At 37.6% G+C, this 24,087-nt stretch overlaps 1 protein-coding gene across 1 annotated transcript; it reads right to left on the bottom strand.

Moving 5' to 3' along the window:
* Positions 1-8,719: 8,719 nt before the first annotated feature.
* On the bottom strand, positions 8,720-22,377 carry LOC137600230 (voltage-dependent calcium channel gamma-5 subunit). The gene is made up of 6 exons (XM_068321741.1): positions 22,297-22,377; positions 14,917-15,117; positions 11,877-11,963; positions 10,333-10,473; positions 10,041-10,186; positions 8,720-9,689 (listed from the first exon to the last, which is right to left on the bottom strand). The coding sequence occupies exons 2-6, from the start codon at positions 15,110-15,112 to the stop codon at positions 9,426-9,428; spliced, it is 834 nt and encodes a 277-aa protein (XP_068177842.1). The 5' UTR covers positions 15,113-15,117; positions 22,297-22,377; the 3' UTR covers positions 8,720-9,425.
* Between the last annotated feature and the right edge of the window lie 1,710 nt (positions 22,378-24,087).

Raw genomic sequence — 24,087 nt, 5'->3', positions numbered from 1 at the left:
TAGAACAAGTCTGAGTTCAGTTAAGTTTCCTTCTCAGGTTTTATTTATTCCATTAAATTGAGCGCGCAAATCCAATCAGGCTACAGGTGAACGTTTGAAAAAACAAACGAACGCAAAAAAACCCCAAAACCAAACAACATAGAAATACGCTCCTTTTTCTGGAACACTTGAGTAAAATATATCTTATAACACATTTATAGATCGTAAAAAGCTATTTTAATTTTATCATTCTCTGTTATTCTTTACTGGTTAGTTGTCCATACTAAACCAGATGATTTAACAAAGGATCCAAAAACTCTCATCCTAACCACACCTACCTCATCTGCAGCAAAGCCAATGGGAAACAGCGCTGTGAACATCCACCCTAGTTTTTGTAACTGTCTGCATCAAGTGCAAAAACATATCATATCCAAAGAAAATTAAAACCTAAAGACTAACTTGAAATTGCCCACCCACACCAAAAAAAAAAAAAAAAAGCTAAACTATTGCAGCAACTCTCAAGACATTCATAGACATATTGACTAAATATTTCAAGTGCACCTTTCAGATGATGGAGCAGTCTGAAAGATCACCTATTTCATAAAATTAGAAGGGTGAGATGTGCGGTATTTTCCGCACTATAAGGTGCACCTAATAGCTCTTAATTTTCTCAAAAACCAACAATGCACCTTATAGTCCAGTCTGCCTTATATATAGAAAAAGGTTTATAATAGCCTCTTCATGAAGGTGCGCTTTATAATCCAGTGTGCTTTATAATCCAGTGTGCCTTATATATGGAAAAAAGTTTTAAAATAAGCCATTCATTGAATGTGCGCCTTATAGTCCAGAAAATACTGTAAATGTTTGTCTTTATTCATTTCTCAGCATTCCTTAAAAACCGCGGTCATACAGTCTGTTGCTTGAAAGTTCTTCTCTTGGTCTCATCTCATCTGAAAATCCCAGGGAGCCCCGGCTCAAACATGGAGAGTGCTAGAGTCTGTGTCAGGATGTCCATTTTTTTTTTTTGGATAGAAAGTGGGAAAGAAAAGAGAAAATAGATGGATGCATGGACGAAGTGCATGGATGGGAGAATATGATCAGTTAATAGATATTTCACAGAAGGCGATCCGACAGCTGCCCACACAGTCGTAGATACGTGATATAACTGTTGAGAATGCTTGTATACCATAGGATCATAGCATTGTATCAAACCTGAGCTTCATGTATGTTTTTCCAATTAACTTTGAAGCTGGATTTCTTCAGTAATTAGCACCTCACCCCTAGGAGGCTTCTTAGGTTCTGAAGGTTCGCAGCAAAAGTGTTGCTACATTCATTAATAACTGAAGAAGGTAGGAACTTGTTTTATAAATGGAGAATAACAAATGAAAAAAAAAAAAAGACTCCACACAATATGGTGTGGTGTAAGCCGGTTTTCCAGAAACCATGTAATCACAGTGATTTGATGAGATGCTATTTACACCCTTCTTTAAACAGAATTTTGCACATTAGCCTCCAAGATATAAGTGCTAGCGCACAAGACACCCGCAACATTGCTACATGAGATGAAAAGCAACTCAAAATCTCTACATACCTCAGTAAGTACAGTATTTTCCACACTATAAGGCGCACTGGACTATAAGGCGCACCTTCAATGAATGGCCTATTTGAAACCTTTTACATATAAAAGGCGCACTGGATTATAAGGTGCATCTGATGATAGGGTACACCTTAAACGAATGGCCTATTTCAAAACTTTTTTGAATGGATTTTAAGGCGTACTGCTGGTGACTTTTCAATGACTGCGTGATCATGTTATGTATTTAAATACGGTTATCTCAGAGGCCATAACGAGGAGTTTGATTAAAAACACATTTCTACATGCTTTTGGGAACTTTCGGTAATTTCAGGATTTCATTTATTTTGGGCTTGGGAGTTGTGTCATTTCCAAGTGACTCTTGTTTTTTTGTTTGTTTTTTTTAAATTTTAAGTGCTTGTTTTTCTACCCAGCTTGAGTAGCGTCTGTGTCTGGCACACCCAGTGAAAGAGATTACTGCTACATGGCTGCCTGGTACACAGCATAAGTGCCAGAGCTATTTAGTAGGAAATGGAGACCTTATCATGGCAGTAATAGGAATTTTATTTTGAAGTGATTTTGTTAAAATGTATGCTGATTTTGGTGAATTGTAGGCTGGAGGATGAAGCTAGGTCTTTTTTTTTTTTAAGCGCAAGTGAAAGAAGCAAAAAGACAGGGGATGCAAGATCAGACAGGCAAGATACAAAGAAATATTAAACCTGTGAAGAATTTTTAATAGCTGACATTGCCTCAATTCCATTTCTACAGCTGTTATTGGTAAAAGTTCAGCTCCATTTAAAAAAACATTCTTTCTGGGACCAAATACAGAACAGCAGTGGAAAGGTTTTAACACGTATGTTTATATTTCTCAACACGAAAATTTTTACCTATGATCACTGCAGATGTGTGTCTTTTTTCATACATGTTCAGAGATTGGAATACATTCTGTTAAAAAGAAACTGCAATTCAAATTTTATATCATTTTGTAGAAGCCGTTTGTTTTTGCATCACAGTGGAGTCAAAATAATATCACCCACAATGCATCTGGGAAGACTGTGGATAATGATCATTATAGAAAAGGTGAAATAAGACGTGCCGCTCTTGTAAATTATTGTTCCCTCTATTGCAGAAAAAAGATTTTTGAAATGATTTGTGGACACTACTTTGTACTTTGCTGTGTGATATGATTGTTAAGCATTTATATCAACATTGATGTTGGACAATTTTTCTTCCCCTCAAACACAAAATGATTAGAAAGAATAGAAAAAAATAAAAACATTTGCACCACGAGTTGCTCTCTTAACTATTATTTTAAACAATGACCTTCATAGGTATGAGCTGAAAACGGAGGCGTTCTGCAAGAAATCAGTGTTTTTGACTAGATGAATGGGAGTTGGAGTCACATTCATGATCATTGTTACCCATCGTTAGATCGGTGGGAGTGCAAAATAATGAACACTTGTAATCCTGTCCTCTGGCTTGCCTTAGTGTTGCTCAGAGTGAGATGGAAAAAAGATGCTTGGATGCTGCCTGCTGCAGAGTGTGTTGTGGAGATGGAGACAGCGCCTGGGGCAGCAGAAAACGTTAAAGAGCATAAAAGATGGGGCTAAAAGACTGCAAACACACACTCTACCCTCAGGCTGCTGTTAGCTTCCTTTGCCATGTCATGTGGTTCACACCAACACTGTTTTTCCTTGTTTCTTGCAATGAATTTAAGGACACACATATGTTTCATGTCATGGCAAAGACAAAAAAAAAAAATCAGATAATCAGGGATGTTTTAGGCAAACCAAAAAATTACTCCAAAGTTATAAATAACACTGTACAAAAATATATACACAGAAAAACAAAAGATGATGCATCTGAAACATGGATTTAAAATCCCTAATTATACGTGCATGCAAAGTTTGGGCATCATTGGCGTTTGTTATGTTACAACAAACCTGATTCCATCATTCGTTCCATCATTCTGGGTCGTAACAGAGTTCTTTCAAACTTGCATAAATGACAGATGCGCTTTCTGTTTGTTTTTTAAATCAAATTTGTCACCCCACATGTAAGATTTTCTGTAATATGTTAGTCAGGAGAGACAACTGAGTGAGTGTAAGTCTTAAATTCTCACCCAATAATTGTAAGCCTTAAGGTGACTGACCCTGATGATGACCCTTATTGATTTATAAATATCAGAATAGTAGAAAGGCTTTTGCACTGATGTGTCCAAGCACTGATGGTGGTTTTGAAGAGATTTTGAAAATTAAATAAGAAAGTTGGTGATTCTGTGAAGATTGGGTGAGATTGAGAAAAGGTAGGAGATCATAGAATTACAGCATAAAGGAACTGGGGGTACACAGTGAATCATATTTGAAAATAAAACAGTATGATAGGTTGACATTGCTATTGGATAGATGTGACCATCTGGTAGAACAGCTGATATTTCAGTTGACAGCCACAGACAGTGAAGTCAGGGTATTAAGGCCAGCATGCATGAGATGAGTGAATGACAGTGTGAAATAAAAATAAATGCTTTAATATGCCAAATGACATTTGACATTTGACATGAATTTTATGAGCAACATTATTATTGAAGGAAACCTAAAAAAAATTTTTTTTAAAAGGAAATTTCAAAAATTTTAAAATTGAAATTTTTTAACGATTTTGGACTAAACTGTAATTTTCCAAGCTAGATAAAAGGAGAGCTGGAGGACTAAAACTGAACACATTTAATAAAAGTAGATGAAATCATAGTCCTATTTTTTTTAGCGCTAATGATGTTCTCTTTGTTGCAGACACGGATCATCTGAGGATGCTGATTTACTGCAGATGTTCTGGCAAAGCTTGTTGCAGCTTCATCTATTAGGTAAAAGTCAAAACACAAAGCGCTACATTAGCATTCATATTCAGTTGTACAGTAGAGACATCATTCTTCACCAGATTACCATGACAACTGGTTTATTGCTGCCTTGATGTTTTTCACAGTGACCGTTTGACCACCTCTCAGTCCTCTCAGCTCTCGATGATATAGACATGATATAAGTGGCCTCTGGGCAGAGTGAGGGGGGAAGGGCTCAAGAGGAGTGTTGCTCTGAAAATTGTGCAAACTTGCCCGAGGCAAGCTTTTCTAAATGAGCGTAATGAATGATGACGATGTGAACAAGACGGCTGCAGCTGGGAACTTAATGTTTTGTGGGTTTGTACTTATCAATTTTTCTTAACAATGAACACTGTAGATAAAGAGATCACACAGCCTCTGGGTAGCATGTGCACGGTTTGGCATTCCTTTTAAATCATTGAAGGTCAATCTCGCAGTCCTTTGAGTTGTGATTATTGACACACTTCAGATGGATTACACTGTGGAGAACTCACCAGGCTTAGTTAAGGTGTCATCCTGAAGGCCTTGTCTGACCTTCTGCCATCTTTCCACTACAGAGAATATACTCAGTCTCTGGAGAACAATGTTTAAATGAAACATATAAGGGACGTATATCAAAATAATGATGAATTTACAACCAGTAATAACATTTGAAATTCAGCTAAATGTCAATCCTACACGACTTAAAAAAATGATTTTATTTCAGTCTCACTCATTTGTATTTTTAGTACTATAATACAGTTTGTCCTTCCTTTATTTTCAAAGATGTTGAAGTTTCAAGATATTAGACTTACATCGATATGTGGATTACACGTCAATATTAATTACATGCAAAACAATGCAAACAATTTAAAATGCTGGAACTGCATAAGCAACATGTCTCCAAAAAGTTGAGACAAGAACAAACAAATACTGGGATTGCTAAGAAAGCATTTGATTGGATCCTTCCATATGATTTTTGAAATGTGGCTATAGATTGTAATGCCAGAGAGAAAGACTGTAGAAGAGTGACTGAACACTTGCTTTTCAAAAAGAAAACGGGTGTTGTTTAATTAATTACCCTTGAACATTAGGTGACACACATATTGATTTCTTCAGTGAAAATTCCAAAAAGAGCACTGAATAACAACTTATCGAAGTGTACTGAAAATAAAAACCTTCAAGCTTAAATTCCACTTACAGGCAGTTGTATCTCTTCAAAATCCACTCTAGATGGAGCTGTTGTCCAAAGGCACCGCAAACATCATCATTAACAATAACCTACAGTATGTCAGGAGAACAAAAAGATTTGACCAAGAAATAAAAGAAAGCTACCAACCAAGCCATCCTATACTACAAGAAAACAAGCATTAAAAAAAGAAAGAGTTTATATTAAATATCACAACTGACAATGCATTTTAAGTTGTATTTATTGCACACTTAAATGACCCCTGGCAGTAAAATCTGCAACACAATGCTTTCTTTGTAAAAAGTGCATTTGTAAAGATGCCAGCTCATCAGATCAATTCATGAAATTTCTTGTTCAGTTTGTGCACACATCATTAGGTGTTGCAGCTGTTTCCATCCTGCTGATATCCTCATTGCATCTCATTCCAACCAATGGAAGCGTGCCACCTCTCATAGTGGCTTATAGCAGTGTGGAAGTCTTACCTAACAATGCTTGGTGGTAGGCATGTTAATGTCTGATGGCCCACTGGAGAATTTAATGGTTCAGTCGATGGTCTCAGATAAAGATGCACGTTTTTCATACCTCTCAGGTTCTTAAATGATTTTATGTGTTCTTGTTTTATTGTTTTTTTTTATGCATTGCTCTCACTACGACTCCCTATATAAGTGTACAGGGAGTTGAATTGAGTCATTCCATTTTCATCTCACCTATTTTCTGGCAACAATCATAAAAAAAGAGTTCTTGAGTCAGTCAGTCAATCATCTTCAGATTACCACCTGTTTCCACCGCAGCGGGCCACGGAGCCCATCTCGGCGGCATAGGGCGTGAGGCGGGGGACACTCCGGGCACAACGCCAGTGCACCGCAGAGCCACACACAAAGACATACAACCATGCACACACACACTCATTCCTACGGGCAATTTGGAATGGCCAATCAACCTGAAGCGCATGCTTTTGGAGGTGGGAGGAAGCCGGAGAACCTGCAGACACGGGGAGAGCATGCGAACTCCGCACAGAGCAGGACTCGAACTCGAGTCCGCCGTGTTGTGAGGCGGCAGCGCTAACCACTGCACTGGAACCTTCTTGCCTCACAACAACAAGGTTCCAGGTTCAATTCCTTTATCTGCAAAGTTTGTATTTTCTTCTCATGTCCGTGTATACCCCGTGTGTACCCCGCCTATTGCCGACAGCAAGTTGTGCCAGGTTCCAGCAACACCTGTGACCCATAAGGCGGAAAGTCGTTGCGATGAAGACGAGATGATTTTGGTTTTCTCCTCTTCAAGAACAACGAATGGATTCCATGAATGTGATTTTCAAAAATCCAAACAATAGTTTAAATTCTTTAGTTTCAATCTAGACAATAAGTTTCTCCTTGATAATGTGTTTGAATGTAGGCTGACATTGTTACACAATAACATTGTTGCAAAAAATGCATTTTCAATCTATTTTCAGTGCAACAAATTAGTTATAACATACCAAATTATAACAAGTGACATAAAATGTCTCAAGAAATGATAAACTTTGATATCAGAAGAAGAAACGCACTTTATTTATACTCCTTGGGAAAACAATTTTCACAAACATACACATACACACAAGGGGAATAATGAATGAATAATAAATACGGATATGCCAGTGACCAAGGCAAAAACAGAGGAAACAAATATTTATCAAATTCCATTCAACTTTATTTGGGCATAGACATTTAATTACACATTTAACATCATTAAAATGAATGATTTTAAAAATACAGATATTGACAGGTAATGTCTGACAGTGACATCATCATGAAACGTATGTACAGTATATAGTATACAAAAACCTCAATCCTCAGTGTGATGCAGGAGGTAAAGCAGCTATCACATATCCTGCAGATGAAGCTACCAAGCAACACAACAAACATATTTACAGCAATATGAACAAAATACAGCTGGTCTACGTACATAAACAATACTGGAGCAACTCATCTTAGTTCTTGGTATTTATTCGTTTTACGTCTGTTTTCATACTGCAGGTGGAATAATATGATCCAACGATAAAACGTTGAATGCCATTTAGAATAACTACTCGTGCCATGCAACATTAAATACTGACATTGACTATAAATTTAATTGTATACCAAAGAAAGAGAAAAGTATTGCACAAGACACATGTTCCTCACAAATATGTTCACTCACACTTAATGCTGTTTGAAATGTATATATTCAATACTGTACCGTAAGTCACTTAACATGAATAGAACTTCTTCCTGGGCACATGAAGGATTGTATATATTTTTACGTGAAATATCTAAGAATATTGTGGCGTAGATTAGAAAAATATCAATTATACATCTTAATACATCTCTAAAGAGGTATGTTACTCTTTGCTAAAATGACTGCAGTATTTCCTTCACCGTATTGCACATTCTTAATGGCTCTTTATACCATCAGATTCGCTCACATTAACACGTGATTATACAGACTTCAAATTCTCCCCTTTGTCATCTTCTTATGCAAAAAATAACATTTCATCACTCTAAAACAACTTGTTTTGACCCATGTACTGCTTAGTGTCCCAAAACATTTGGCTCCATATATTTGTCTGTCACCAAGATACTGGCTACTGGAATCTGCTTCCCAAACACTGTAAAAAGTTAATCTGTTCTGCTGAAAGCAGCCATGTACTGTATATCATATCTATATATATATTACGTACACCAATATTGGCATATTTGGGCTAACAAAGATAATTTTTGTTTTATGTTCACTTTACAAGTATATACTATAATATACTCAAGGTTTACATGACCATTATTTTACAGAACAGATCCCATATAATCTAGACTAGTAGTCTGATACAAACCTTTGCTTTGGTGTCAACATTTAACCTGCTAAAACAGACAAATGAAAAGAAAAAAGGTCAGCAGCCTTGACAATAAAAATGTAGCAGTCAACCCTTCCTATGAAAGAAGAACTCCACTGCAAAAAACGTAAGGGTGTTAAATGAATGTTCGAGTAGTTTATAAGTCATCACATGGACATTCACACATGGTGGAAGAACAATTCAACTTCAGATGAAATGTATAATACAGTAATATACAGTATATATATTAATAATGGTTGAAATTCACATTCAACAGGTGGTTCATGGAACATGGAGAAGTTCAAACTGCATTCTAGCTTGTGACCTCACAAAATGTTGATGTGTGCGAGTGTGTGTGTGCGCCACGTATGTTGGTGTGTGTGTGTGTGTGTGTGTGCATGCATATGAAATCACTCGTGTGAGATGATAAAAAGTATCTCTTTGTGTGTGAAACACACTTGTGCAGCTGTTTTGTGTAACGCGTTTGCGTAGGAGAGATGACCCACAATCAACTTCATAGATCTAAAATAATATGGCTGCACAGTTCAAGCACTTCTGTTCAGATAAAATCGGTGTGATATTTCATCGTTTAAGTTGCTCTACTTTTTAAAAAGATTGCCCTTGGTGATTTCACTGATTACTCTACGCTTTCTGGAAGATAGCATATTTCTTATTTCTGTGTTTCTTCAGCGTCCGCATCGTACTACCACTACTGACTCCTTTCAGATGACCTGACCCTTGATCAGTTTGTCATCTTTGTCTCATCTTTTCACTAAAACAAGATGAGTTAAATGACAAAGTAAACTCTTTCAACTTCAAGTTTTACTCAAAGTAGGTAATTTAGAACGAATCAGCGGAAATATGGCAGAATCAGGTCATAGTCAAGAAGGCAGTGATTTACACTGGATAATATCAAATTATTGGATAATGGTATGACAAAAATCCAGTCAGATCAAAACAGCAGTGTTAACAGTACCACTCATCCTCTGCCTCAGCAAGGTGAGGAGGACATTTGTTCGTATTCAGGACACTTGAGGAGAGCCGGGTAGTTGGAGGAGTTCATCTGGAGGGATGCTTCAGAGGAGATAGAGGACGGACTGCGACCACGACCAGCCCAGGCATCTGGATGGAGGAACTGGCCGGAGTAATCAGAGCAGTTGCTGAGGCGGGGCCGATAAAAGCCCTGATGGGGCCGGTACATCTCCTCCGCCGTGTAGCGCTTCATGAACAGGTACACCGACATGACACCAGCTGTCTGTGAAGCAATAGAGGTGAAGAGATAAATAATGTATTCGTGCTTTAACAAAGCATGACAGGAGACACAGTACTTTTTACTAGTAATCTATACAACCCTGTAATTAAGTACATTTACTCAAGTACCTCATTCATTTTAATTATGTCTCAGTTATGTTAGCTGTTTCATCATCCGACACCCTCAAATTATGGGACACTTTCAAGAAGTAAAAAAAATAAAGTAAATAAAAAAAGACTGATTTGTAAATCAGAACAAATCAGAATTAGAAAAAAAAAATTGTAGTTTTAGTTCTAATTCAGATTTTGGTCAAGGCTTATTTTGATAGATGCATACAAACCCCCTACAAGTTACCTCAGTCAGCAGGAAGGAGATGGCAGCAAAGGCGAATGACCAGCCATACTTGTAGCTGAAGTAGGCCTCATTGGTTTTGGTTCTGTTCAACATCTCATCGTTGATGTTGGAAATGTACAACACCAGACCGACTACTAGAGAGAGACCTGAGGGAGGCAGACAGTGTGTGTGAGAGAGAGACAGATAAACAGACAGAAACAAACAGAAAATTTAACTCCAATGCTTTCAGTTTAAAGAAGAGAACATTGACATGCATTTTCATTATTTATAGTACAAACCAAACCAAAAGTACCTGACAGGATGAAGAAGATTCCAGAAACGAAGGCCAGGATGGTGCGATGCGGTCGTATGTGTCCGATGTTGCTGAGTACAAAACCAATGAACATGAAGAAGAGGCTGACCAGAGGGAAGGGTGTGGCTGAGCGGATCATCTCTGGAAGAACATAAGAAAACCTGAAGTATAAACCTGGGCTTTCAATGATTTTGACATTTGCTCATTGTACGATTGCTACTACTCCTGCAACCCTATTTTGCTTCCATTTCCAAATATCTGAAGCATACAAGCTTTTGTCCCCTAAAGCAGCAGCAGCAGCAGCACTCTGCTCTGCAACTGATCAGCATTTCATAGGTCTATTGTAGTAACTAAATGATAATAAATGGACTAGTGGTTCTGTTGAATGACTGCCACGCAGGTGTCTCAGTATTTATGCTGCTGATCCACTTGAATTAATAGCTTTCTGCATGTTTCTCAAAGGTTTTGATGAAAACAAGAATTTTGATTGACATTCATGAAAAGCATTGGTTGTGAAAAAAATGAACAAAAGGCAGATGCAGTAACGGTACTAAAAGTGTCGATTCCCAAGCTACACGATAATGTAGAGGAAGACTACATGAATGAGCCCATTAAGGTCAGGCAGCCTCATGGGATTTGACAGGTCCTCTGAACTTTTCACGCTGAATGAATATGAGCTGCTATTTCTGTATATACAGGACAATTATTTCTTTATATCACTGTATATGTAAATCCTTCCTGCCCATGGTGCTATGATGCCAGGGAGTCATGTCCTCGCACATAACCCTCCATGCACTTTTCTGTCATATTGTCACCTCTATATTACCACAGCAGTTCTCTGGTCTGACACTTTTTTCTCATGTCTCTCTCTCTTTAAGACTGTCATCATCTTTTGTCGGAGTTCTAAAACATAGTGTGACATTTTTTTGTTGTTGTTGTTTCTTTTGGTTTTAACATTAGTCATTAGTTGTGAAAGGTTTTGCCTTTTTGCAATCATCAAAATAACTGATTTGAAAAAGGAGGGTTTTTTTTTTTAAATTACACTCTCCGATATAGATTGTGAGACACAGATGATCCACTATTTTACTATCGTCCTACTACGTCTTACTTCTTGGACATCATACAATATTTTTGGACTTCAGATAGATAGGAAAGCTGCTTGTGACAATATGAAGAGAATCTGTGCATGAAGAATAAAAAGGCTCTTAACCGCTGTCGCACTTTCACCTTCAACAAAGACGGTTTTGCTCATTTGAATACGTGAGCTGGAAATCAGAATTCCATTTACTGAAAGTGTGCTGAAACCAAGTTCCTTCTCCCAGTTTCTTCTGCTCATCATAAGAATGTAATGTTGTATCCTTATGTTGTCATACAATTGCTGAAGCAATTTTTACCCAATAATTTACTACTATTACCCCATTATTCGTCCCAGTCGCTGTGTCTACAGCCATCACTTTAATTCTTCACGACATGTTTAAAACTGTCATTTAGGGCTAAAACTAAACCATTGTGAAAAATATATTGAAATGTAAAAAGTTACTTACTCAGGACGCTAACAGTTGACTCAGAGGTCATCTGGACGTTAGTTGGCATCACATACTCTATGGTGAAACATCTTCCTTTCTCATCCCCTGGAACAAAGTATAGGAAAAAAATATGTATAGTTGATTAAACTTTTAAGTAACCCACTGTGTCAACCAGAAGCACATACTTTATAATATCAGAATGAATAAATACATTGTAGTCTAATACCTATCCTGATAACACATTATCACAAGTTTCAAGCTCTAAACAACTGGACAGGATTGAATTTCATGTGCAGGAACAAGCAATGTTTGTGGTTTCTGTTCATTTCATTTGTTCTAAGTTAACAACACTTTAAAAAAGGGGTTGCAAATAAGCAGGTTTCATATTGTACAGGATTACTGCTGTTTTTATGTGAACAGGAACACCCAGCTTTCGAGTTTAGCTCTTCCCTATTATTACTTTGACACACACAGTAGAAAGTCTGGCACTAAAACGCAGTAACAGAAAAACACACTTACAAGTGTTATCTGAATCAACACTTTGCTAACCCAACACACTATGAAGTGTTGGATAAAGTGATAACATTATACATAAGGAAATATATGAAAATTGTGTAAATTACTACGCTGTATGTTTACATTGCATTAACAATTGCATATTGAGCTATTTTATAGTGTTTTGGATGGTCATAAATTGTGTGTTTAAATAAAGAGTTTGGCAATTTCTCAGATAATGCTTTTAGAGTTTGTGTTTTTGCTGATTTCTATAATAAATTATTCACCTCATTTAAAAAAATCTTGTTTGCAGCAATCATAAAAGAACATAAAGTTTTGTTAATTGGATCAGGTGATGCCATGACAGCTTTCTGGGTGGCTGATGACCTCAGCAGACACAGCTTCTGTGACACAACCTAAAATAAAACAGGCACTGCAGAACGACTGTCTCCCCCATCTGGCAGTGAAAGTAACTACACAGCAATCACACAGCAGAGTTAATGTGCTTGCGATGCTGATGATTCCCCCTTTACAATGCCTTGTTATTCCTGTTAACAAGTCCTGTTATGTGTGATGATTATATTTAGTCTAAATACAATACTGTGTTTATAATCCAACATAGAGGTGTCCTTTCTGTGCTTTCATCTCATGTACAGTATTTTCCGCACTATAAGACACACCTAAAAGCCTTTAATTTTCTCAAAAACCAGCAGTGTGCCTTATAATCTAGTGAGCATTGTATATGAAAAGAAATTTGGAATAGGCCATTCATTGAGGGTGTGTTTTATAGTCCAGTGTACCTTATAGTGCGGAGTGGATAAACCACGATGGTCTTGATGAGTTCTGTTTTGTTCCTCTGACTACCTTTTGGCTTGTCCTGCTAGGGGTCAGTACAGCGTGTCATCTTTTTTCCAATTAAGATGAACGCTCATATTTATGTGGCAAAGTGTCTTTTTTTACGCCACATGCCCTTCCTGCCACAACCCTCTACATTTATCCGGCACAGTGACCCCCGAAGGAATGCAGATGCTTGGAATTGAACCTGGAGCAGCATAGATGCAAAGCATGCGCTCTACCACTGAGCTACATCACCTTCTCTGAGCTACATTTCTGTTCGTTTTTTTCATCTGACTGTGTTATGTTTTATAATGACTTAGGAAGGTTAACAATCTATCCTTATTTGGTAGAGGGTGTACGTGTATGATAATTACCGTTGTTACATCTCAAGTTTCCAAAGGCACTACCACATAATGTGATTGATACTGTATGTCTGTGGGTTTGGTGAAGTTATATTTGCTTTAGTTAAATTATTAGAGGAAATATTTAGGGAGCTTGTGGAACATAGCAGATTTTTCTCTTATATAAATATACCTGCAGGAAATCAGCCTAACTGTGTGTAAACCGTTATCCATAGAGAAAGGATGAAAGAAAAGAAAGTCTTTCATTTATAAGAATTAAAATTAAATTATAATAAAGAAATAACAAGATGATTTCAACTTATGTACATTGTCATGTCCATAATTCTAAGTAGCATATAAAGCTACAAGCCTTTCAGTCTAATATGGGAGCAGTTTGGTGCTTGGAGCTTATGATGTAACTAAACACAAAGAGCCAAACGCCTGACAAACTCAAACCAACTTTCAGCCAAAGCACCACTTACTCCAGTCTAACAACATGCTGTGATTGCAGTAATTGCATGTAGTAATCGTTTCTGGGTCAAACAGAACAGTTAAGCAGGCAATAAGGCCACTCGATTGCCCCTAAAAACACTAAACCATTAGTGCGTTTATACCGTAGCAATGGCCTTCTACATGCAGGAAATATCTGTTACTCAATCCAGACTGAACTGCCCATATGTTTGTGACTGAAGGGTTAACCATGAAGGAGAACAGGGTAGACCATTAATGGTATACAGGTTTATGGGATAATTCAACAATAAAAATAAATTAATAACAAATTAATCAGTTGATGAATTCATTAATTTATTCTAACTATAGAGTTATTAAAACATTTTCAGGCAACATTTTTAAAAGGGCCAAAAAAAACGTATCATGGAGTGTGATATATTACAGCAGGCAAAGATCATTGTTTCGACACCTACTGTACACATCCAGCAAGAACAACAACTTATTGATACCATTATCGGTCATCATTGACCACCACTTGGTGAACTGATCACTCCAAGTTGTCCACAGATGTCAGTGTGTGTGTGTGTGTGTGTGTGTGTGTGTGTGTGTGTGTGTGTGTGTGTGTGTGTGTGTGTGTGTGTGTGTGTGTGTGTGTGTGTGTGTGTGTGTGTGTGAGTGCTTTTTTTTGTCTATGTGTGTCCCTGTGATGTGCGTTGGCGATGCATCTGCGGTATACCCACCACTGTCCCGTAGACGAGACAGTTGTTTTGTCAGCAAGAAACTAGATGGATATTACATTCATTACAATCTAATTGGTCACTAGCCAATGGGTCACAACACTCCTGTGATCAGACCCTATGACTGATTAACCTTGCCTCGATGAAGGAGTAAACACTCTGTCGGTAAACTACAACTTACGTTAAAAGCTAACTTACCAGCCAAGAAGCACACTCTCCAGAGGCCCGAGTGGAGAGACATGCGTATCTCTGTGCTCTGGTTGAGGGGTAGGATGACGCCCTCCTCCAGGTAGAGCCAGTAGTCAGTGCTTACAGCAATCCCCAGCAGGCCAAGTGCGCAAACAGCGAATACGCTGCTCAGCAACGTCAGCGCCTTCCTGCCACATAGGCTCATAGCCTCTGCCAGCAGAAAGGAGAGATGGAAGAAGGAAAATTAGTTCATTGAAATTTTCCTGTTACAAGATCAAACTGTCAAAAACAGAAACAATGATGTCCTCAAACATGATACAGAGTTATCTAAACGTAGCATGTCTCCCTGACATCCCCTAAATCTATGTATGATACACACAATAGTATATGACACATCCTCCACCCCTTTGATAAACTTCGACTCGTTTTGAGAAGATGGTATAGGAAATATGACCAATGCGTGAAGTCCAGTGAAGCTACAACTTACAGTTTGCAAAGAACCCTGCAGACACAAAAAAAATTGGTGATGGATGGACCCAAATATTGACAACCATTTCACAAAATATCTTGGACTACATCTTTAAGCAAAGTCTTGACCCATCCAAAACAAGTATGTCATCATCAAGTGGAAGTGATCCAAACATATCCATATATCATATCACTTGACCATGTAGGCAATCTTCGAAATCTCTCATAGTAGATTACTTGTACAAGGCACGAGACTTTTTAAAATCTCTTGGGAATGTTTGTCGGTACTCAGAAAAAAGAGTAATGGATGATAAATGAGAATGAATTACGACTACAAATGGGTTTTAAGACTGTAACACAAGTCAGAGAATTCAGTGGCTTTGGGAAACCTGGTTCTTATTTGTTTCCTTAGTAAACTGTAGGAATCACATGAAACACAGATGGCCCTCTTCAGACCTTGTTTAGAGAGTGTCAAGATTGTCCTATGGTGGAAAATTTACAGCGACATTCTCTACTGTAGTTAAACAAAATAAAAGTGATTTGACATTGTTGCTCAACTTTAAATTTCAATTTTGCTGGCCACTGGCATTAAAGACAAGGCAATAATGCATGTTAGTTTTTAGTTTTTGGAGATTTAATGTCTTTCAGAGGACAAAGACCATTCAAATATATAGATGTTATTTTTCACAGTCTTAACCAAGACAAAGATAACTTAATAATTATGCGTTATCTTTGGGGAGGTAGATGAAGTATCATTGCTTTATTGTTCCATCTCAGGAGAGTTTCCACAGCTGGCACTGTACATAAAGACTCTATTTGAATAACAGCAGATGACTCCAGTCAAAGACGAGATGGGGATGAATGGGAAGTAATAAATTACGATATGATTAAAGATATCCTTAACAAGAACCCTTCCTGTGCCGAGAAATAAATATGGGAAAGACTAACTCTCTTCCAAATTTCTCATTAGAATGTGAATAAACACATTGTGCAGGGCCAATGGCTTACTGGGACATGTCTGAGAAAGCATTATGTAAAGTATTTCATTTGACTGGTCTCATATTGCCTCCAGCCAACGGAATTATAATTCAGACCACTGATACTTCCCAAACGAGAAATGGCAATTGATTTTCATTTATATTTCCAATATCATCTGCAATATTCCACCCAATATCGGATAGAAAATCGACTATATTAAACGTACAATGTAATTAACCGTGTTAAATGTGGTAATGTTAAAGCACTGCTGCAGATGATGCGCTATATGTGTCAGCAAATGAATGTTCACACTCACACCACAAAAAGAGAGATCCATTTATATAATAGCTGAAGGCCACAGTTGCCGGAAGCTGGAGCACTGGGGCTTGTTTGGCATGGAATACACATTGAAAGGAATTGATTTTACATAATGATTTTCAGTGGGTTGCCACATTGAGCCCCCAGCAGGGGACTGGAAAGATTGAGTGAAATGTGAGAAGAATCTGAACTTTTCATTAGATTCATAGCATTTATTTCTCAACATGGATCAATGTCTTGTTCTGTTCATGCATTGTGGGAGAATTGTAAGCCCTAGTACCATAGAGAAGAGAAATGGCAAAACATCCAAAAGCTTGCAGTGAAAAATTAACATACCAAGAAATAGACCAGGCAGATATGTGTAATGTGTGCTGATTATGATTATATAGTAAGCCTTAAAGGACAAATCAACTAATACAGGAATAACAGACACCATAGAAAACAAATTTATCATCCATGTCGTTTGTATGACTAAACTGTGTCAGTCACCTCACTTCTTCCATAAAAAGACTAATAAACTTGGGGGGCTATTGCTTCAATCTCAACACACACAACATCAAAATATATGTTTGATCTGGCAGTATATGCACCTCTATTAATGTAGTATTTCATTGTTTTGTTCAATGTCAATATCACTTTGTTCGCCTTGAAGCAAAAATGATATTTCTGAAGTTGAAATGAAAATATATTTGTATGAGTGTGTGTGTGTGTGTGTGTGTGTGTGTGTGTGTGTGTGTGTGTGTGTGTGCGTGCGTGCGTGCGTGTGTGTGTGTGTGTGTCTGTGTGTGTGTAAGTAGGGGCCAATCATTATCAGTCATTAGACTTCAAGCAACAACTTACTGATAAAGATGTGTGTCTTCCATTAATAGCTTATTGCATAACTGTGCCTAGCACATGTTACAATATTCATTACATTTAAATATAAGCCTCAACAAAAAGGGCTATTATTGAACAAATTTTAAAATCAGCTCCCCCACATCTTAATATCTATCGAATGTCACAGTATATTACTTGTAACCCTATAGTCCATAGTTACCAGGGCATCCAGCATCTATCAGTCTTTTTCTGCAATGGGCTGATCCACAGGAGGTAATGGTGCACAGGACGGGTGTGCGATACTTGTTATCTATGATGATACCTTAATAGTCTGATACCTTAATAGTCTGATAACAGATCGAGCACTATCATGTATGGCTCATTCACGCTGAAAAAAGCAAACTAAAACAATAGAATACACCTCACTGAGAGTGCATGTTGTGTGTGCTAATACCACATTCACAATGATGGTAAACGTGATAATCGCATATCAGGAATTTATTAGCTCTGAACTATGTTTACTCACTTGATAGCTCAGTAAACAAGTAATATATTATTTGAAAAATCTAAGCATTTTTTATAAAAGAAGATGGTAGCACCCAATGGGCAGGTTGGGGCAGCTACTTACCAAACATGTAACACAGTCTCTCTCTTTGTCTGGCTGACGTATAAAACAACTCATGAATGGACATGGGTTATCCCGAGCTGCAAATGCCTGTTCAACTCCTAAACAGAACACACAAAGATCATGGCCTTCCTCCATGGGCAGTTTCATATCCCTATCAAAAAGAGAGGAATGCCACATCACATCTAGCAGCAAGGTCAGTATCGCTGGAGGGCCAAAACTAGGCGCTCTAGCAGAGTTAGTCATGCAGCATACTGTACAAAATCCCCCTCCTTTCACTGCATATGAAAAGTTTGAAATAGATTTGTAAACAAGTGTTTTGTTTTTATTTACATTTTACAGAATGAATGAATGAATGGATAATGTTCTAACTATTTTTTGGAGTTACTCAGGTGTCACACAAATGCAGTGGATTAGAAAGTAAAATATGTGCTTATAAAGTACTGAATGGAAATATAAAAAATAGAAATAATGTAGTAAAGAACAAGTTTGTCACATTCCACTGCACATATTAGGAATTGCCATTTTGTCTGATTCCAGCACTTATTTCTCTCCCAGATGAAGATGCTGAGGTTCTCTCTGGGAGTTAACAGGAAGGATAGGATCAGGAATGAGTACATCAGAGGGACAGCACATTTAGAGGTTTTGGAGACAAAGCCAGAGAGGCCAGACTGAGATGGTTTGGAGGAGAGATAGTGAATATATTGGTAGAAGGATGCTGAGTTTTGAACTACCAGGCAGGAGGCCTAGAGGAAGACCAAAGAGGAGGTTTATGGATGTAATGAGGGAGGACATGAAGGTAGTTGGTGTGAGAGAAGAGGATGCAAAGAACAGGGTTAGATGGAGGCAATTGATTCACTGTGGTGACCCCTGAAGGGAAAAGCCAAAAGGAAAAGAAGAAGACGCAATGATATAATAGTCCCCAGTAAGGAGTTAAAATGATTTCTCAGTGGTCTAATTATGGCGCTGCCTCAGCCTGAACTTGACGGCGTGCTGACCAAAAAGGAACAGATGCCAAAGCCCTGCTATAGACCAGACAACTTGCAAAGCATCATCAACAGCTGAAGTGGTGGTGACGGTATGAGTTGACAACGAAAGAGTACAAAGTGGAAATTCTTGAGTGTTATTCCCACTTCTCTACAAACTGGGTGGCTAATTTGTATCTCCTCCTTTGACACCTTGCTGTATGACATTGATATAGACATGTACCAGATGCTCTATTGTCAGGAGAATATGTCCCAGAGGTGTTGATGTGTTTATGTTAAAACGTGTGATTTTTTTCACTGAGACACTGAGTTCCATTAAAATCTGTGGTCTCTGGCTTGCTGTTAAAGAAACCTTTTGGAAAATTAATAGCCATAGCTAGCAAGCTAGCAACTGTACTAAAAGGCGATGTCAGGCAGTCTCTACAAAATCTTAGGAGCAAACTAAGGCTTAAGCCTTTTTCACACACACACACACACATATATATATATATATATATATATATATATATATATATATATATATATATATACATATATACACACACACATATATATACACACACAGTATATATCTCATATACTTTTACTTGATAACAGTGGTCCAAGTGACCAACAATCCTGCTTTGCTCACTTGGATCTCTAAAAGGAGTGACACTTCAGTGACTCTGGCATGAAAACAGTGACCCACATCAGTGAAACCAACATCCATTTCACACTGTTTTGGTTTTACTGAGAGCACCTCCCTTATTTACAAGTGCTCAACTTGGCCCTGTCGCCAAGCAACACGGCACAGAAGAGGCCTCGGAGTTAGTCAAGCATGAAAGGACTGATGAGTGAATCCCAAAACAAATCTTCCTTTTTGTAATGCATTTCACATGTTGGAGCAGGGAGGAAAAGAGGAAAAAAACATAAATGTAAAAACACCCCCCAAAACATTTTTGAAAAAATGTTAACAACAATATGACTGTTCAAAAATTACTGAATTGAATTATCTAACCTTCAAAATGTTAAATGCTACTTCTCTATAAAAGGGAGTGGGGTGTGTTGGAAGCATTGAAACAGCAATTACATTTACAGTAAAAGCAGCAATATGAATTAATAATCTACAGGCTTTATTGTTTTCTCTGGATTACTTACACACTACTATTAGGAGCTACATTGTAATCATTATTGAGATATTTAATTATTTATCACCAATACTGGCATATAAATTGCATTGTTCTTTGTGCCTCCAATAGTTCTATTCTACTATCAAGCTATGAGTTCACATCCAGAAAAAAAGTGTGAAATTACAGGTCTTCAATGACCAAAGTCTGTGTAAAGTTATACAGTGCAGAACATTATGGTTTTACCAATCTAAATGAAACTAAATAGTGGATCACTGAAACCACTGAGGTGCAGCCAAGAGAACCGTTAATGCTAAAAGTAATGCTTATCTACTGTGCTTAAAAATGTTGTTTTGTGCAGCATGCTTCACCTACAATTAATAAAAAATGAAGTCAGAAATGGATTAAAGGAATGAAATATGACAATATTCACTACCAGTAGTATATTAGGAAGTCTTTGCAGTGCCATGAAGTCTTTCTCACTATCAAAAAAGTCTGTTTAACCAACATCCTATACATAAACAACAGGAATGATCTGTTTTACCAACAAAACCTAATATTTCTTTTTGTTCATTAACTGACTGCCATTAGTTGGTCATTGATTAGCTCTTTTTTTCAAGTTGCAGTTAGTACAACAGTACAGTGGTGATACTAATCAGTCAACTGCAATTAAAATATATAATGTATTTTCATGTTTCTCACTAAAGAATAATGGCAAATATTTCAAATAACAAGGACCTATACTTGTGTTTTCTTGTTAGTTGGAGTGACAAGTTGGTAAACATGAAGTAAAAGTGGAAGGAGACTGTATCATTTTAATGATAGGACACATGGAAGTTGGTAAGCTTTTTTCAGCATAGCTTGTTGATCACTGACACTTTGAAAAGAAGACCATTAAGACTATTCTGTAAAGCTGCATATTAGAGATGCAAGCAAGGGTTAAATGTGTGGTTTGAATCAGTAATGTGGCTTTTGAAAAGACTCAGACCCAGCATCTGCATGGAGCTGAAAGCAATGTGTTTACAGCATTTTAATGACGGTATCAGTGAAAGCAAACAGCAGCAGGTGCTGACTCTTCATAAAATCTTTTAATGTTTTTCAGTTACTTTGAAAAATCACCAGATAAACATTATTTCATATAAAGACTGAACCAAAACTGGTCAGCCCCAAAAATGACATTTTTCCATCTGTAAATCACAGATGGATGTAACAGGGAGAACAGATTACTGCTTGATTGCAACACGAATTTTTTTCACCTGGAGAGGGTGTGAGGAGGAAGAATGTAGCCTGTATACAAACTTTTTTTTTTTTTTTTTTGCATTGAGAGAATAATAAATCTCTGAATCCCACATGATCTCCGTTTACATTTGTGATTCAACTATAATCCAAGTTAATCTATTTGTTGTCATTGAAGGGATGCTGAAATTGCAATTAAATGGTTAAAATTGATGTATTTTTTTTAGATAACTTTTGGAAAACAAACGTGGATTCAGTAAATAAAAAAACAAAGGTAATCTGCCGAAAATTTCATGAAAGCGTAAATTTACACATCTTGAAAATAAATAACATGCAGTAATAGGCTAGATGACGACCGTCTTCCAGCACATTTGGGAATAAATCCATATTTCTCAGATTATTTAAAAGTGTTAAACCCTTGTAATTCCTGCTCAGGGGTTTATAAAGTACTCTGATAGCTGTTTATGTCCGCGTTTAGTCTTTGGCTCCTGACCAAGTCGCTGTCCGCGGTGCTGAAGCGGTTCCAGGCAGTCCGTCAATAAATCATTCAGTCCATGGAGATTGGTGTTTAATTAACGCTCTCGTCATGGAAAACAACTTAGTAGGGAAGTACTTTAAGTAAAAGTCGTCCACAAGTGACTTTCACACACAAAAAAAGCGCAAAAGGCTCCGGTCAGTTTCCTCCCATGTAGACTTCAGAGACAATATATTGCCGTAAATATCCAAGCACTCGAAACGTACAAAAGAAAGCATTCCGTCAAACCATCAACAGGCGCGTTTAACTGAACAAAAAACACCAACGTCACAAATTGTTGTTTAAACAAAACGAGTGTAGAACATCTTAAACTGGTCCTACCTTGACGGAAGGTTGAGTAAGGCGCTGTTTTCCCTCCTCCTCCGCTGCTCCGCTGCTCCGCTGCTCGTCTCGTCCCCTCGCCGCTCAGTTTGCCTCTGTTGTGTCTTGATTGGCGCGCGATTGGCATGTGTGGCAGACACGCGCCTGCGTCGCTCGTGAGCCTCTACTGTCCAATCCGGTGTGACCCCGAGTGGCACGTGGCGCCCCGCGCCGCGCGCCAGCCCTTTCCGGGTGAGGCCGCTGCGTGCTTCACCTGTGGTTACAATAGTTTATGGTTCAAACGACACAGGGACAGGACGTCAGGGGGATGTAGGGATGCCATACGTTTGCGGATTGGGTTGTAGATGGTTTTTGTAATAGTTTTAATGATCCACACAGATTTATAGAGCGTGTGAGTTTGCTGTCAGCGCAAACCATCGCTGAGCATATGGGCGTTCATTCATTCATTAAGGAGCATCTGGCGAATACCACTCGTGTACCATCCTGCCCCTGACTGCATCATGTTAAGGAAGATGTATTCTCTCATCCACTAGTCCATCTCTTATCTTAATGATAAAACATCAAAACCCTTTTTGACCAGATAGATGAATACAGCCTATTTACATGTTTCATTATTTGTTCTTGAAAGTGGATTTAGTGTTGTGTTATAGAACGTCTTCTCCTTGGTTGTATTGACGGAACTTCATATCCTCGCACAGGTAGATAGCCAATTTAACTGCCCATTGTAAATCTTTCCCACAAAAACATGAATTCAATGAAAACTACATATTATAGAAAAATACAAGTTGTTTTTTTTCATTTGTTCATTTCTTAATGTCTTTGCATACTGATGGTATAATTTATTCAACTTGCTTTTACAATGTAGCATCGCTTTGACAATAAAAATGTACAATGTTTCACATAATGCAGCAGTTTTAGACAAAACAAAATGTTTGTATATTGCCTTCCTCTAGTATTTTGATCATGTGAAGTTGAAACTTTGCTTCTCTGTGTGCGTGTGCGTGTGCGTGTATGTGTGTGTATGTCTTTGGGTAATCATGGCAAAATAAGAAAAACCAGTGAACCGTAAATCCTGTTGGTGTACAGTACATTAAAGCTCAGCTGTTTCCACAACTTACTGCAGGGCGCACTTTCATAACACTGCATTATGCATCGTCTAAAAGTATATGAACATGTATAAGGACCATATGCTCAATAATTATACACAGCACATGTCCAGATTCCAACAAAACAGCAACTCAGCAGAGAGGAAATCAATAGAATAAAAATAGAGTAAAAAATCAATAGAATTCAAATGAGTTTTCAATGTTTAAATAAATCATTATTCATTTTATTTATCTATTTTTTTACAGCAAAGTATAAACAGTGTAAATAGCCTGGTTTTACCACAATGTGATTTAAAACTTTCAAACCATATTGCTCTTAGCTGCTTGCCACCATGGCGTTCTAGTCATTATTGAGCCTCATTTGAAAAACATTACTAAAATAGATTAACTCTCTGAATTATCTGGAGGTTTGTGACTAGATGAGGGTCCAAAATGTGGGAGAGATTAAGGTTTGATTAAAAAAACTGATCAATGCACTGATCAACATTGTCAACATGATAATGGTGACGTTCACAATTCCTGTTATAGCAAGAATGACTTCCTTGTTGAAAGTTTGTTTCTTTTATTTCTGCTAAAATAACAGTTTACCTAACATAGCAATGATGTCTTCATATACTCATTATCATGATATTAGAAAGTGGAGTATGGTTTAGTAAAAAAAAGTATTTGTAGAACTTGAAACACA

Source organism: Antennarius striatus, chromosome 8, assembly GCF_040054535.1.
Source record: "Antennarius striatus isolate MH-2024 chromosome 8, ASM4005453v1, whole genome shotgun sequence".
NCBI classification, from domain to species: Eukaryota; Metazoa; Chordata; class Actinopteri; order Lophiiformes; family Antennariidae; genus Antennarius; species Antennarius striatus.
The sequence above is the reverse complement of the archived record's forward strand: the minus strand, read 5'-3'. Positions and strand labels throughout refer to the sequence as shown.